General features: G+C 35.9%; 1 protein-coding gene across 2 annotated transcripts; it reads right to left on the reverse strand.

The window, feature by feature from the left end:
* Positions 1–757: 757 nt before the first annotated feature.
* Positions 758–17,805, reverse strand: LOC147155643 (natterin-3-like). Of its 2 annotated transcripts, XM_086066549.1 has the most exons (6): positions 17,496–17,805; positions 16,732–16,820; positions 15,080–15,193; positions 8,807–8,851; positions 6,363–6,834; positions 758–874 (listed from the first exon to the last, which is right to left on the reverse strand). In XM_086066549.1, exons 5-6 carry the CDS (start codon positions 6,726–6,728, stop codon positions 845–847), a joined length of 396 nt encoding a protein of 131 aa, XP_085922675.1. In that variant the 5' UTR covers positions 6,729–6,834; positions 8,807–8,851; positions 15,080–15,193; positions 16,732–16,820; positions 17,496–17,805; the 3' UTR covers positions 758–844. The 2 variants fall into 2 exon arrangements, with proteins under 2 accessions (XP_085922675.1, XP_085922676.1); XM_086066550.1 differs by lacking the exon at positions 8,807–8,851 and having other exon boundaries at positions 15,069–15,193.
* Between the last annotated feature and the right edge of the window lie 260 nt (positions 17,806–18,065).

Genomic DNA, 18,065 nt, shown 5'->3' on the forward strand with positions numbered 1-18,065 from the left:
GTTTAAACATTTAAAAATATTAAGACAAGATTATTTGAAACACTATAATTATGTAAGTTCCTTTTGGAGCAAACAAGATTTATTAGTCATTTTAAAATAGAAAAAAGGTGCAAATATATTAATTTAAACAACTCAAAATGAGTATTAATAACCCTTTATTTTTGTTTATGATTGGAGTGTAATAATTGAAATTGTAATTAAATTTCAATTAATTGCACACATGTTGAACCATTCGAAGGTTTTATTCATAGGCTTAAATTGAATAAATGGTAAGCTACTTCATTTATATAGCGCTTTTCCACCAGATTGTGATCTTGAATTGAAAGTACTAAACACAAGTTCTACAGTTTGACATTGACCAGCTGAGCATTATTATCTTTGTAAGGTAAACATTGATACAGTTCTGGTATTGGGTATCATTAAGGATCGACAAGTCGTCATGCTTCAGATGAGTGTTTTGTGCCAATAATGTGGACAGAGAAGGGAAACAACTTAGTGTTGATTCCACTTCACGAAGATACCAGTCAGCCTTGGAATTCAAGCATATCTAAGGGAACATCGAGTATATGGCTTCTTTTCATAAGCACTCTCCAGGCATCAATCACCTCAAGAGAAAAAAAAAAAGACTTTATGGAATGAATCTATTAGCATGCTCCAGTCGTTTCTTCTCGTTTGTAAATATTTGCTTTCTTATCACCAGACTCACAGGTGAATCTCGCTAATCAGTTCACACTCTCATTTCTCCATCCTGGAAGTATTATTGTTCAACTTTCATCAAGTTTTTCTTCATCATCCTGTTTATCATATCTTCACTTGACGCTTCATTGGCGTGGAGCTGTGTCTGTCATTTCACGCGGTGATGCCCCTTGTCAGCCTGCGTGAGTGACAGTGAAATCAGAGAGGATTAATTCTCCCTTCACCCTGCATGCTTGAGGAGAAGATGAGCATCTTGTCAGATACAGTGGTTCGCATCCATTAAAAAAAAAAAATACAGCAAGAGGCACATGAAGCTACTTTAAGTGTACTTTGATGTAATACATGCAAAAGTTTCAACATGAGGCTAAAATCTTACAGATTTACAGTAATGTTGTATACAATGATCTGATAATCATTGTGTGAATTTTCAAATTCAATATAAATATTTCACTTATAAATATGCACTGTCTATGACTTTAATCTAGGTCAGTGGTTAGTGCCCTTGCATGCCGCCGTGGAGAACCTGTTTCAAATCCACACCTTTAATTTAAGAAGAAGTCATTGTTTAACACACTATGTTTAATGCATTTAATTAAATTTTCAATGACATGTTCACTGACATCATCAAGACATCTTTCAATACCATTTCACAACACTTCAATGATGATAGCAAGTCCACTGAGGCTCAGTGGGTAGTGCGGCGGAGCATTGGACCAGTAAACAGGAGGAAATGGTTCAAATCCCACTAACTTTTTTTCATTTATCCTTAAACTACAATTAATAATTAGTCATTTTCACGTAATTTATCTTTCAATGTACTTCATAAGCATTCCACATGCATTCAAATATTAGCATTCAGCTTTTATTCAGCTTTCAGCATTTAGACGCAATTTCTCTAGAAATTGCACTTTGTCTAGTTTACCGTATAGCTCCTCAGAAGTGGCCAACTGTCTAATAACCGCCGTGCCCCAAATACAATCTACGCCTCCCTCTAGATGCCGCCCATTTCCCATCAAGGAAAATTAAAACAGTAATCAATTACCTCAGAATCTTACACTATTGCTCACATTAAACAATTATCTACTGAACTAAGCTAACTAAAACTGAAACACCAAACCGCATAAAACAGTCTAAATTAATTAAAGTATAAAAACGGATCATACAAATGTTACGTGGATATTATTATTAATAATGACAATTAGTATTTCAGAAGACTGGCGTGGTTGCTCCCCAGTGTAAATTCATGGTCCAGAAAGGTATGAATTGCAATATACAAGTAGAAAAATGTCCCTGCAGTTGAGAATGTTGTGTTTATCTCCAGCCTCTGCCTAAAATTGGTTTCCATAGAAACATTTGACTCCCCATGTAAACGTCTTATCCACATCAAAATTAAATTTAATCTTTTTGAATTGGTGATAAGGATTCACTAGACGGAATGTCAAAATGCATCATGAGGAAAAGTTTAAGATGCATGCAAACAAGACAATTAGCCAAGAAATAAAACATCACAGAGAATGACTTTCTCGTAATTGCTTATCAGTGTTGCAAGGCGTGTCAACCGGCTGTCTTTATTAACCATGTCAAGGCAGTGAGGTAATATTATTAAATAAAGATCCAGCAATCAATATCATTTATTGTAACACCAGGAGAAGAAAATGGCTGCTGGAGAAATGCTGCTAATGTTTCAAAGAGCCGATTTTGCCTGTCAGACGACAAGCAGCCGTGCAGCCCCCCCCCCCCCCCCCTCAGGTGTTCAAGGTTATCGGTGAGTCCGTCAGGGAAATTTTTTCCACCGATATTACTGGCAGATTTGTCTGAATGTTTATGTTTTGTTATCTGCGTCCTGACATCATGACAATGCTGCAATAAACATCTGTCACATCTCCTCCTCCTGAGATAGCACAACTCTTTTGCACATCTGCACATTGTAACGCCTCGGGGATTTACTGACAGTCATTTTTACACCTTTTACCAGCCGTACGCAAACCAGGAAACATTGAAATGTTTATACACAATAGCCACAGTATGATATGAAAAGCCCAATATGGAGACTGGCATTTTAAGCACTGCAAGATGGCTACTAGGGTGAAACAATACTTATATTAGATCAGTGTTTCTCTATATTTTTTTTTAATACTTGGCACTTGGTACCACTCTCCAGCATTAACCTTCCTGTTATGTCGTGGCTCAAAATGACCCACGTTCAAGTAAGTTAAACAATAAATGTTAGCTTTTCTCTATCAAACTTCGGCACCTACGGAAAATAATGGTTCATTTTGACATGTTTGCGATGAAAACAGTTACCAAGGAGCTAGAACAATGTTTCTCAGGATGCTGGAGCATAGTCTTTGTTTATCTGAACAAGTATGTGAACATAAAATAGGTTTTAAAAAAAAAAAAAAGAGAGAGAGAGCAATGACGATGACGTGTCGAATCGGTAAAATTACCGAATGAACAATACTGAGCTCTCTCTCTCTCTCTCTCTCTCTCTCTCTCTCTTTCTCTCTCTCTCTTTCTCTCTCTCTCCCTCTCTCTCTCTCTCTCTCAGAAAAAAAAAGAGAAGAAGAAATAAGCCAGTGCTAAATAAATATTTTTTATTTTTTATTTTATTTTTATAATATTTTTTATTTTCGGTTTCGGACAACCATTTTCATTTTGGTGCATCTCTAGTATTAATCTAATACTAATTAATTAGTAGTATTAATCAATGCTGTGTTGACTTCCCATTTAAAATGAATTGCATATAAAAGCTAAAGAATAATGTCACTGAAATTGTATTGTATTAAAACAAAGGCCATGATTCTTTCGCATACACACTTTGAAAATGACTGCCCTAGACTAGACATAAAGGTAAAAAAATATATATATATATATCCGACGTCATCCCAAAGTGCCATACCATGAATGTCCACATTACTAACATCAACCATATGAGCCACATTATTAGGCACATCTATATCCCCATTCATTTTAGATACTGCACGTCTTCATTAGGGTCATGAGGCGCTTGAATCAATGAGATTCTATTGTCTGTTACTAATAGCTTTCTCTTTCCAGTCAGTGAACATTTAAAAAATATATATATTTACCCATGAATGATTTTTTTTTCACTTTACTTCGTGGGGAAGATTTACTAAAGGTTCAACTGTAGGACGCCCGCTAAAGCTGCAGGAACGCTTGAACAGCTGCTTGAGGTGCTGCCAGAAACAGCAGGCTGCACTGCCTCTCCTTTGCTTTATATCACATGTACCTTTGTGCATGAACTTCATTTTCATAATAGTGCATTTTGCTAAGGGCGCCTACAGTTTTGTGGCAATACAGTGTACATTTTTGATGAGGTCTCATGATCCAGACTGGCTGCCTTCCCTTGTTAAGACTTATAAGATCAAACTTACAAACAAATCCCATGAGTCATGTTCTAGCTGCTGTTAATCATTTCATGTAAAACTGTTTGCCTCAACATTTCCTCTTATCTGTCAGTACAAAGAACCAATCGTTGTTTAGCAATGAGTCATTACATACAAACATTAAAACTGGTGGTCCAGGCATCTCAGTATACCCCCCAAATGCTCAGGGTTCTAGATGTGACTGGACCAGTCATCCCTAAAACTTGATACAATTTGATACAAAACTAGACTAAGTGCAATTTCTGAGAAATTGCGTGGGAATGCTGAACGCTAATAACTGAATGCTAAGTTGAATGCTTATGAACTAAATTGAAAGATAAATTATATGAAAATGACTCATTGTTAATTGTAGTAGAAAGATAAATGGGGAAAAAAAAGAAAAGTTGAGCTGCAACCAGTGTTAATTTTGACAAGAACATTTTATTTAGTTTTAGTTATAGTATTTTGACTAAAATTAGTTAAAGTTTTCGTCATAATTTAGTCATCTGGTTGTATTTTAGTTTTAATCCAATTTTAGTCTACAAAAATAAAGAGCAATTTTAGTCGACGAAAAAAAGAAAAATTTTAGTCGACTAAATTGACAGTTTAGTCTATATTTTCCTTTTATACTTTTATGCATCTTGTTCTGCAAGGGACATTGACAGTTTGCAAGAAGTTGATGTGAAATTACAAATGGGGAATTGTCAAAGTATTCCTTTTTCAAATTGGACACGCTCCACAGGGAATCATGGGAAATTAGAGACTTCAGAGTAATTTAATAGAAAGGCTATCATATTCAAGCAAATTGGTGAAAGACTTCCACCAAATTTCTGGAGTTTTTCGTAACTTTCCATGGGAAGTTACCGTGGAAGGAAGGAACCGTGGAATTTTAAGACACTATTACAAAATCAAAAATTTTATGGGAACTCCTGGTAATTTATAGTGATTTATTGAGTCACATATTGAATGGAAAGGTATACCAAAAAAAAATCAAGTGAAAGGGTGGAGCATTTCCAGTAAGTTTTTTGTTATTTTTTTGGCGAGAAATTCCTTTAGATATTTGAAAGTCAGAATTTTGGAACACTATTGCAAATTGGACATGTTCCATTGGAACTCATGGGCAGTTAAGGTAATGAATTGGGAATTGATGGTTTAGCTGCTCAATGTCGAAAATTACACAAAAATATATTTACAATAGCCTAGTTGACCATTTATGACTCAAACATGTTGTAATTAGCAAATTAACACTTTAGCTGCACTGGGTAGTCTTAAAATCCTCTGGCCAATAGTTTTCAGACTGGATTGATGTTCGAATTTCCTGCCCTCTGTCTGTAGATGTGATGTCATGCACACATTGTGTACGTCAAGGAAGTGTGGCGTTTATTTTTTCTGCTATATGTAGCAGTAGCGATTTAAAATTTAATTTTCTGCATTGAGCAGCTTTAATGTAAAGATATCACATTCAAGTGAAAGTGTGGAAAATTTCCAGTACCGTAAATGTCCTGTAAATTTCCAGAAATGGATTCAGGAAACTATGTCTTACAAATTGAACACTTTCCATGGAAGTTTAAAGGAATTCACTGAATTGATGGCATTTTAATGGACATGTTTAACTTTCAATCGAAGGGGTGGAACAGTAAATTTCTGGAAAAAATCCATGGAAAGTTGAACTATGGAATTTTTAATGACTGAATATGTGTGCCCTGCGATTGGCTGGCAACCAGGTCAGGGTGTACCCCCGCCTACTGCTAAATCTGAGACCCTCATGAGATTAAGTGGTTCAGATGATGGATGGATGGATTACAAATTTGAAAAATTCCAGGGAATTGTAATGGAAGTGATGGCTATTTAATGGAAAAGTGACATTCAAGCAAAGGGGTGGGGAAAAAAGTACACTCAGTTTCAAGATAGTCTGTGAAATTTTAGATGGAGAACTGTGGAAATTGAACACATCCTAAAGGGGATTATGGGCTTTTTAGGGAAATTTATTTTGGATAACATTCTCTCAAGTTTTCATAAATTTTCATGAGAAGTTAGGCTCGGGGAGTTTTTAGTTTTTGTATTCCAAAATGGAAACTTTCCACTGGAATTTGTAGGGAATTCACAGGGACTTGAGGGTAATTTAATACAAAAGTATTAGATTCAATCAAAGGGGTGGAAAAGTGCCGCAAAATCTCAGGAAAATTTCCATTGGAAGTTGTGAATTTTGAAACCTTGTATTACAAATTCGAATAATTCCATGAGCATTCTTGAAATGTATAGAAATTTAGAGTTAACTACCTGGCACTGGTTTTTGTTGACTTCGTTGATGTGTATGGTCTCGGGCGGGTCACTGAAGATGGTCGCGCGGTCCAGGTCGTAGTGGACATTGGAGATGTGCTGCTTGTACATATCCTTGTTGATGGTCAGGACTTGGTAGTACCTTGGGTACAAGTACTCAACGCCCTTCCACGGCAGGTAGAAGACCTCAGCTTTCGTCGACACACCTTGCCAAGGCCGAATTTGTTCCTGCCCACGTAGGCGCTCTTCCTCCCACTCTCGGATCTCGAAGTCATCAATGTTGGTCAGGAAGTAGAAATCGGTGCCCTTGTACTCGACTCTCCCCATGGGGTAATGGCAGAAGGGTCCCGGTGTGCAATTGTACATGCACACATATTCAGTGCGCTCCGTGGAGTGGATGTAGATGGCCACTGCGTCCTCAGGCCTTTCCAAATCTCCCACTCCAGGTTGACATTGTCGCCAAACAAGGAGTCTGTGGGGGAAAGCGAAGCAGTTATGAGGAGGCTCAACGGCCAGGACGTGACATGATACCGTTTAAGCTCAAAGGACGCGTGTGGGCCAGGTCATTCATAGATAATGTTAAAAACATAAATAATAAAAGTTGACTGTAATAAGAAAATAATCATTCATTCTCATGTTTTAGTTTGCTTATTTATAAATAACTAGATGTGCAATTTCTGGAGAAATTGCGTACGAATGCTGAAAGCTGAATGCTAATATTTGAATGCATGTGAAATGTTTTGGAATGTTTATGAAAGATATTGAAAGATGAATTATGTGAACATTGCACCTTATCAGTTGTAGTTGTATAATAATATATAATAATAAACTGGGATTTGAACCATGATCTCTCGTTTAATCTTCAAATGCGCCGCCGGTGACTTGATAAAGATTTAGTGGGTTTATAATGTTGAATAACACTAAAACTATGAATCTAAGGAATGAGAAATGGGTGTTAAATAATTAGACAATGACTATTATATGAAAATAAACAGGATTCAAACAGAGATCTTCCACCCCTGTTGGGCATGTGCTGTAGCCACATCACTATTGGGGACTTGGAAGTATCCGTGACATTGTATGTAAATGTATTTAATAATGCAGTATAATACAAATGAGTTTAATGAGTGAGTATTGTCATTGAAAATATGCAATAATATAGAAAAAAAAACTTCATAGTGTGAAATGATATTTAATTCAATAGATGTTATATAATTAGACAATGACGATTTCTGAAATTGAAATATTGCTCCAACCGGGATTTGAACCACCTTCCTACATGCCTCTGACAGTGGTGTGCAGTCAGGGTAGACGAGGGAGGCACTGCCTCACTAGTGCTCTCTGCTGTTCTTTGCTTTCCAATGCATGTGAACAGTAAAATAAATAAATAAAAATAAATGATACATTAATTATGCTCCATTTTAGTTGTATGCTTTTCGCTGATTTTCGTTCTCAATCCATCAATTTCAATGATTGTATCATTAAAATAGCTGAATTTACACATTTCCTGTTCAAATGCATGGGAAGAGCAGCTGCGAGAATCACGTGAGTCATCGCTCCCTTCTGGCTTCAACTGAGCACGCACACATGCAGGTAGTGAATGCAGGCAAGGTGTCACACGAGATATAAGTGTTTCATCATTACAATGCACTTTACCAACTGCTCCACCGAGCAGTAACAGATGGAAATGGGAAGTGGCTTAAAGTTGAATGACTGTCCCATTGGAAATGAATGGGGAAAATGTTATATTAAATGTTAAATTAAGTGAAAAGTTGAATTAGAAAGATGAGATCTCAGTTAGCGTGAATTTTTTTGAGCAAGTTGACATTGGAACTGTGAAAAATCGAATGTTGTATGTGGAAGATGACAGAGGACAAAAATGTGAGAAAAATAAAAAGACAAATAAAAACATTAATATAACATGTGTGAATGCTTTCACATAAATAACCCATTATTTAATAGACAATGCAATTGTTTTAATAAAATAAATTGAATCATATAATATATATAAACTTAAGTCATAACAATTTTACTTCAGAAAATAAATAAAAAGTTTGTTTTTTAATAACTAGCTAAGTTCAAAAAAGAATAATTATTCTTATATATTTGATTGAAAAAATAACCAATTGTTTAGATAAAATACATGTTAAATAAACAAAAAAATATGTTAATAACTGTGTTATAATCTTATTATTTTCTTTTTATTTAACTAATTGTTACACCAATTATTTAATAAAAATAGTATCTCCTTACATGCAAGGAACAATATGATTCAAGGGCTATTTATTAAAGTGGATATGTGACACAATATATATATACACGCACTGTAAAACAAGCAAGCACCCATGTAACACATGAGACAGCATACAACCCAACAACAATAACCACATAACCCACATTCCAACGCACAATGTAACACAGGAAGTAACATGACGTCCATTTACCTGTCACCTGGGCCCTCCCTGCCAGGTAGCCAAGGAGGCTGGTAGCTAATATTTATTTACAATAAAAGAGAAAATATCAGTGTAAAAAAATAAATAAATAAAAATAAAAATAAAACTCCAACCCTTTACTTTGTTTAACTGCATTTAAATATATGTTTATTAAATGGCTTTTCATATGTGAAATGTGTTAGTTTAGTGTTTTTGTTATGTTTCACAATAGACAAAAATAGCAGAGAGGTCGCAGCATGCCTTAAAATGAATATCCCCACAATAATCAGCTCTATAAGTTTTGTAAATAAAGTTTTCCAAAATTTCAATACAACTGAAATGCTCTGCCTCAGTGTCAAAATAACATAACCCAGTTCCATTTCGTCGCACACCGACAGCCAGAGGCGATGATGCTTAACAGCACGGAAATGCCAACTTTTATTTTAAAGGTACAATGTGTGTTATTTAGTGACTTCTAGTGGTGAACTACGAGAATGCAGTGTAAGCGCGTGCATTTTGACACTATGGTGCCTCAAAGAGAACACACTTTGCAAGCCTACTACCATCTATTATTTGGCGTGAGCGAGCGAGGGACGGCAAGTGACGATGTGTTACCGAGCGAGCAGGGGTTAGGCGGAGTGGCTAACAAGGGCAACAAAGGGGAGAAGCTAGTAAAAGCCAGCGAAAGCAAAGCAGAGGGAGACAAGCGGCGGGAGCCCAAATCACAGGATTCAGTGACGAGTGACGACCACCCATAGTAAATGTTAAATTTGTCCCAAAAAAACTAAACAAAAATATTTTCGTCAACACACATTTTTCACCAGACTAAAACTAGACTCGACTAGACTAAAACCTTCATTAATAAACAATAACTAGGACCAAATCAGTATGCATTTTTGTCAACTAATGAAGACGAGAAGAAAATGTACTTCACTTAATAAAAACTGGACTAAAATCTATGGACAATTTAGTTCATGAACAAAAATAAGACGAAAATTATATGATTTTGTAAAATCTTGTCTCGACTAATCTGTCTGTGACACTGTCATGTGACCCACAGTGAGGTGGATTCACGATGAAAGGTTGAAAAAAAGTCAATTATAAAAAAAAGTCAATTATAGTTATAACGTAACATTAATCCAACGGCTGTAACGTTCCAACAATAATGTTAATCTGACCGTTAACTAATGCTGGCTAACTTACTAGCTTGTAGCATGGAGCCATAGTACCCACTTGTTAAAATACTGAAATTGTTTTAGATCCGAAATGTTCAACAATATCTAACAACAACAAAATATAGCTAAAACAAAAAACTAAAACTAGACTAAAATATTTAAACTGAAATCAGTACTGGGTTTTTAAAATGAATTAACTTTTAGTTCACCACTAGATGGCACTAAATTTTACACACCGTGCCTTTACATTGATCTTTTACGTGACAATACATGCCCAGAAACACATTATTTAAAGAAGTTATGATGTTCTCCGTAAGGTTTTATTTTGTTTGTGAAAGTTTTATCTAGCTTTGTTGAGAAAATTTATTTGAATCAAAATGTAAGTTAGATCACGCTCGTATGACAATCAGAATCTTAAGGTATTAAAGTGAGCTGGACAGGCAGGTACATTGTGTGACAATCCAAGACCTTAGTGCCCTTGGGAGTGGCTGCAATCCATTGATTTCTTTAATCACTTCAAGGTAATTATTCAGAAATAGACTGACTGAGCTCCGATGGAGAGGAGGGGGGGGGGGGGGTGCGATGTGGTAGCAGGGCGGGACGCTTTCTGTCATCAGACCACAGCTCCTCTGTGATATATGCTCTGCGGGAACACTCTGCAAGTGAAAGCTTTCACTCGACACATTATAATGGGCACCGAGGAATGGATTTTAATGCAACAGAGCAGTGGGCCTGCATATATTACCACAGCCTTTTATATTTTACCCTTCTGCTCGTCTTCAAACCTTATTCTTTTATGTCCGCAGAATAGTTTCAGAGCAGATAGCGTACCCTCCACCTGGGATTTGGAGGTGATGTCAGGCTCCAATTACATTTACAAAGTTGATCTGAATGATCTTGAAGCCAGAAATAGACCAGTCTAATTTTAATGGAGAGAAGAATGTGAGGGGTAGAACTCAACAAGGTCATTAACTATGAGTCATATTTAAAAATAAAATAATACTTATTTGGACCTTTGAGGGTTTTCAAGAGCATGGGACACAGTTCCATTCATTTTACAAGTGTAAGTTTTTGACTAGTCAGGTCACTCTCTAACCCAGGCTTCAGCAACATTTCCTGTCAAAAGAGCCATTTTAGGCCAAATAAATAACCAAAATTCTGTCTGGAGCCACAAAACATTTCAACATTTTGATAAATTAAACAGTGTGATATTGTTGGCTTAAATGTACTAAGGGCCCAAAAGCTCAATAGAGCTGCATCATGAAAGAAAATTATGCAGCATCCAATACTTCATTTTTCTTCTACCTTTCATAAATTTTTCTGACTTTTCTGACTTTGTCAAATTTCTGACATTTTTGGCAATTTCATGGAGTTGTTATGGTATTTTTCTGCCTCTGTTTTTCCTTTTTAAGACTTTTTTTTTTTTTTTACATTTTTTCTGCCTTTTTGTGGACATTTCATGGTCATTTTGGGAATTTATTTTGTTTATGGACATTTTATGGTTACTTTTTGAAGGCTTTCTTTTACGCCTTTCAAATTCAATTCTCACATTTTTAGCAATTTCATGGACATTTTATGGTAATTTTCTACTTTTCTTTTTTGGACATTTTATGGTCACTTTTTGGACATTTGTAGGTATTTTTTGAACATTTTTCATCTACCTTTTGTCTTTTTCTGACAACTTAAAAATGTTGACATTTTTTGGGAATATTTAATTATTCTTTTTTTTTTTTTTTAATCAGTAATTCATTTGAAGAATATTTTATTATATTTTATTTTAAAAAAATATGTACAAAAAATAGGCTATATATTAGTTTCTACATTTTTTATATATTTTTTTAGAGATCCACAAGGAGCCACAGGAGAGGGACTAAAAAGAGCCACAGGTTGCAGACCGATGCTCTAGCCATAAACACTATAGATTACAGGAGTGGGCAAACTCGGTCCTCGAGGGCCGGAGTCCTGCAGGTTTCCCTTCTTCAACACAGCTGATATATGATCAGCTCATCAGCAAGCCCTGCATAAGCCTAATAACGATCCTGTTGATTGGAATCAGCTTTGTGTTGGAGCAGGGATTCCGGCCTTCGAGGACCGAGTTTGCCCACCCCTGCGCCGATTCCTTATTTGTTTTCCTGTAGGTTGAAACGTTTGTGTTCGTCAAGTCAGATGAACATTTTAATTTTGATTCCAGCTGATACACAACTTAGAATGTAAATCATTGTTTGCATTATTAGAGTGTGATGCATTATTATTTGAAATATAGGGAAGGGCTACACTCATTCTGCTTTAGCTCTATTCCCTTGAGGGAAACGTAGTCAAATGCTTTCCTAACCTGTTACTAATGACCATAATAATAATAATAATGCATGTCTGCTCAGTAGGTTGTGAAATAGCATTTCAAATAGAAGCGAGTCTCTCCTCAGCAAAGGTGATTTTGAGATGAGGCCGCTCTACTCAAACTGTCACAAGAGGCGTGCAGCATCACTTCCTCTGACACATCTGAAATTGGTTTCAAACGACCCGTGTGTACACAGAGATGCAGGCTGACATTTTGTTGTGCCGTACGGAAGGCTTCCATCGTAAAGGACAAACACTGAGTTGATGAGTGGGAGTGGAAAAACAACAAACTTTGTCGCTCTGGTTTCATGGGGACAAATGTGATTTGTCAACTCAAAGGCAGCTCTCGGGTTATCGCAAAAATGTGTGCAGTATTCAGGATTTACATTGAGTGATCATAATGTCAAGGAGGAAGCTCCCTATTTACAGAGGTTATAAAAAGTCTACACACCTCTGTACAAATGCCAGGTTTTTGTGATATAAAAAAATAAGACAAAGATAAAAAAATGTTTTAATGTTGCACCATTAACGTGACTTATAAACAGTGTCGGGAAAGTTAACTAAAGAAACTAGTAACTAAAAGTAATATTGCTTTCTCCCAGTAATGAGTAGTGTAACTAATTACTAATTGAGCAAAGAGAAAATTGCACATTACAAGTGCATAGACCTTAAAAAAGGAAAACAACACCAGTGTTGTACCATTTTTTTTAACCTATGGGGGGAAACATCAGCCCAGGCAAACAATGGCTAACATGTAAAATGTGTATCATAATTGTTTCTGTTTTCTTTTGTGTAGTTCCTGCAAAATGGGACTTTCCTAACCAGTGTTTGGTTGCTTGTGGGTTTGGGGTATCCAAACTATGGCCCGGGGGCCATTTGTGACCTGCCACCCAATTTTAAGCGGCCTGCGACATTTGCTACTAATACATTTGTTTTATATACTGTAGAGCTTTTCTAAATATGCAAATTAACTATTTACAATTAAACAAGTAACATCATTTCTATCCTTAACACTGGTGGTGAATAAAGATCATTACTTTTTACAAGGCAAAATGGTTTCTTCCACTTGTGTCAAGGTCCAAATTGTGAAAATATGATGAATGATTCCCCTGTAACTGCTTTAAAAAAATAATAATAATAATTGCCACATGGAAAGTGTTTCAGGGAGCAAATTTAAAAAATATATAATAATTATAATAATAAATAATATATAAATGCAATTTCTTGATTGACTGTGATTTTGGTGTGCTTGAAAAACAAATCCAAATGGCCCTTGCATCCATTGATTTGATCCCTTGGAGGAAAATGTTTGGACACCACTGGTGTACTTGGTAGATAGCTGCCTCTTCGCAATGACTGAAGAACCTTGACAGAGCATATTGTACACTGCTGAGGTGGCAAAGGCCACACAGGGTGCTGATGGATACACAGGAATGTGTATACGGGTATAGGGCATACGTAGAAAGAAATGCACGACTGGCAAAAAGCCCATGACGTTGATGAATGTTGCCCTCTAAGTGGTAGCTAAAATTATCTGATGAGACGCGGCGCGTGTTCCAATTCACAAGGTTGATCTGACAACAGCAGAGGAGGACATGCATGAGGATTTACACTCATCACAAAAAGTAATTTGTCGTTCTGTGAAGGTCTGCCCACATGGACAAACCGAATGCCTCATTGCAAGCATACAGATAAGACAATGTGAGTGTGTTCTGTATCATTTTGCAGTGTGTCAAATAAAGCAATTTAATAACCACCTTAAGCACTTGTATTTCCTTTCTTTCATAAAATATAGTCTTCAATGTAAAAAAGATACAACGAATAAATAATCTTACTAAATTGGAGTCAAATTGATGAAATACAGATTAAAAAGTTGATAAAAATGTGTTGTTTGGACCTAGCGGCAACATTGGAGAATAAACTGTTTTTTCAAGGTGAGTGTGAAACCCACTAAAAAAGGGATATATTACCTCCAGAACTGCTTTACGTGACTGCTCACTCTAACACTAAATTCTATTGGTCTGCTCAGAATGCGGACATATGTGATTTAATAAAGAAAGGTCAATTCAATTGATGTCAAGTAGTAAATGTTCAGTAACCTTTTCTGAAGTACTTGTTGACTTTGCAGGTTGTCACATAAACTGCTAAGCTGATGAGGAAAAACTGCTTCTGCTGCTCCATCTGCACAAATGTCATCAATACTTGACCCTCTTAGTCCTGATAGTGGACGAGGAAGTGTTCTGCGGCATGAAAAACTGAATATGGCATCTCCAGGTGCTTCATAGCAACTGGTGAGCTGACGCACCAAAAGGATTTCTTGAAGATGATGAGGAGAAGACATATGATAAATGTGTGGTTGAGGGGAAATTGTTCAAATTAGCGGCGTAAAATACATTTCAATTAGTATTTTTTTAAGAGCATGCTAGCCTTGTTTTGGAAGAGGGGGATCCAGTTATGAATTCATTTGTGACAATGATTAACTAGTTTATGTCAGAACTGTCATATTTTATTGAAGTGTGACTTTTTAATTTCTTGTACGCAAATAGTTGGATCAAGTCTGAAGTTAAACAACCAAGTAAATGTTTGTCAGCGAAGTAAATAAATGCCTCAATCTCTCTCTGTGGAACTACAGTAATCACAGAGTTTAAATGTTTGGTTGTCTTAGAACTTTCTACCAATTAGTGAGTGACTGAATAAGCGGTTACAAAAATGGATGGATAGATGAATCCAGACAGTGAACAAGTCTTATAGCAAAGTGGTACCTTTACTTCACCTCGCATGGCCTCGCACCTCCAGGGCAGAGTGACATTTCCTGACAAAGGTGTGTGCTGTGAAAAGCAGGTGTCATAAATGGCAGTAAGTTGGATATAGCCATCGCAGATCTGATCTGAAAGACATTATGATATCGGATGTTCACAACCAAAAGATACATTGTTTGTTTGTTTTTTGTTTAGTTATTTGGTCATCTGATATTTCACAAATCAGCAGTCAAAATTAAATCTTACATACAGTACTGTATATTGTGGTCTGTTGTCTTTTTTGTTTGTTTTTGTAATTGCAGTTATAAACTACAAACACTGATAAATGATCAGTGATATAATTTATTAGTAATACACGTATTATGTTGTTGTTTATGGAGGAACAAAATTGCCTTAAATAAAAATATATTTTTTTAAATTGAAAATGAAAATGGATATAGAAAATATAATTAAAAAATTGAATACACAAAAATAATAATACTAATAGAAATATAAACAGCAAAAATATTAAGATAAATAAATACAATAAAAATAAACGTGAAAATAAAAATGGATATAAAAATATAATTCAAAAATTTAATTAAAAAATTAATAATCCATCCATTTTTTTAACCGCTTGTCCTCACAAGGGTCGCGCTGTAGCCTATCCCAGCTGGCTTCGGGCAGTAGACGGGGTACAACCTGAACTGGTTGCCAGCCAATCGCAGGGCACACAGAGACAAACAACCATCCACACTCACAATCACACCTATAGACAATTTGGAGTGTTCGATTAACCTGCCAAGCATGTCTTTGGAATGTGGGAGGAAACCCACGCAAGCACGGGGAGAACATGCAAACTCCACCCAGGAAAGCCGAACCCCGGACTCGATCTCACGTCCTCAGCACTGGGAAGTGAACGTGCTAACTAGTCAGCTACAGTGCCGCCCCCAAAAAGAAATATAAACAAATATATTTATATATACACAGATAAATAAAAGTAAAAATAAATACAAAAAAAAAAACAAGCTAATACAAATATAAAAATACATGTGGAAATAAGTACAAAAATAAATATATAAATATAATCAAATACCAATTAATTAATAAAACCACTCTGCTCTCATATTTATTTCATGCTGTAGACAATGTCAACATGAAATGCATAAGGAAATATTATTTAAATGAGAGGGCGGTACTAAGTGTGTTTTGTTTTGAACCATTCGCCTATTGGTTGATCGACATGCCAGTCTATGTCAGACTCTCCCTATGCCACAGCAAAAATAACAAAATTCAATAAATAAATAAAAAATAAATATGGAATGCCCCCCAACCCCAAAAAAAAAAACTATTTTAAAAAATGAATAAATCTTTATATGATGGAAGTTTGCATACAGGCTTCTGGTATTGTGAATTATTGTATTAAGAATTTATGTAATAGATGAATCATTAAACAAAAGTATGACACCCAAAGTTATGTGATACATATCATAGAATCTGCCGAGTTTAGAAGATACACCTAACTCTTCAGGTTACTAGTAGCCCATTCTGATTAACAGCTTAGAACAAAAACATTTAACATGTTTAACATTTAGTCTTCACATTTTATGACTATTGAAACACAGCCCGAGGCAGGATTTTCATCATCAGCAGGGTGTAAGAGATACAGAAAGATTTGAAGACTCACCAAAAGGCAGAAAAGTAGACGTCATCCTTGGAAATGTTCTTTGATCAGACACCTATTATGACTTTTGCCCAACATCTTGGCATACTTGGCTGAAAAAGAAAACAAATTGTGTGTTTGAAATTAATGGATAATCCATTGCATTTGATAGTGTGAAAACCTGGAGAATAGACTTGAGAGTAGCTCATCTTCAATAAATCAGCCGCAGATTAATTTTCTTAGCTTTTACCTTTAACATCAATAAAACTACTCAGCTTGCCAACGTGTAAATTTACAAGAAATTCCTGACATAAAAATGAGAAGCAGTGAAGCACGTTAGGGTTCATTTGTTGCGAAACAGTAGCATCTGGTGGACGACTGAAAAAATACACCAACAGTTATTTAGTTTTATTAAATTACACGTTATTGATTAAATGTCCATTAAACCACAGGTACCTGAATTAATACATATCTGGCAGTAACTATGACTATTTTTAAATGACTCCCAACTATTTAGGAATACATTTTACAGCACGTTTAATTACAAGAACATTTATACAACCAACCATTTTACATTTTGTTTTGAGAAAAGTGCAAATAAATAAACAAATATATTTTGCAGTTATTACAATTAATGTGAAATGTTTATCATTTTATTAAATACATGCTGGTCGAACGCTGGTTAGCTGGCATAGGCTACTCAATGCACTCCATTCCAGTAGTTGACTGTAGGGCACATAAACATGTTTTGCTAACCGTCATAAAAATACACGAAGAAGACGACTCACCGATTGCAGATGTAAACATTGGGAGAAGAAGTTGTTTCTTCTAGTGGAGAAAAGTCATTTGGTTGTTTCCAAATTTCGCTTGAACAGAGAAAATCAGTTTTACGGTGAATGAGGAGTCCCGGGTTGAGATGTTTTTTACTCATGCCGAATGTTGAGCAGACCAAAGTTGACAGTCAGCAGTGTTTGGTCAAATCGTTAGCCAACAGTCCGGGCGGCAAATGGCAGTGATTCAGCCACGACGGTGAGAGATACAACTTGATGGTTTTGGAGTTACGGAGACCCACCATGACTAGGGCGAGAGCGATGTCCGGGACGTGAGCAGCACTGGCAGCGAAGTGTCAGTCGGATGACAACGGCAGGATGGTGGAAAATAAGCAGAATCTTGATGGTCGCTGCTGCATCTTGTGTTGAATCATTTACTAGCTGTTTATTAATACACAACTTAATTTTTCAGTAATACATACTCTAAATACTTTTTCAATCATGATAATGCTGTTCCCACTTTTGCAATAAAATGCTTGTTACATTAATTACACACTGGTCAACAGATTAAACATTAGTTTCAGCAAC

This window comes from Leptonotus elevatus, chromosome 21 (assembly GCF_054856555.1).
Source record: "Leptonotus elevatus isolate MCC_2025b chromosome 21, RoL_Lele_1.0, whole genome shotgun sequence".
In the NCBI taxonomy this organism is placed as follows: Eukaryota; Metazoa; Chordata; class Actinopteri; order Syngnathiformes; family Syngnathidae; genus Leptonotus; species Leptonotus elevatus.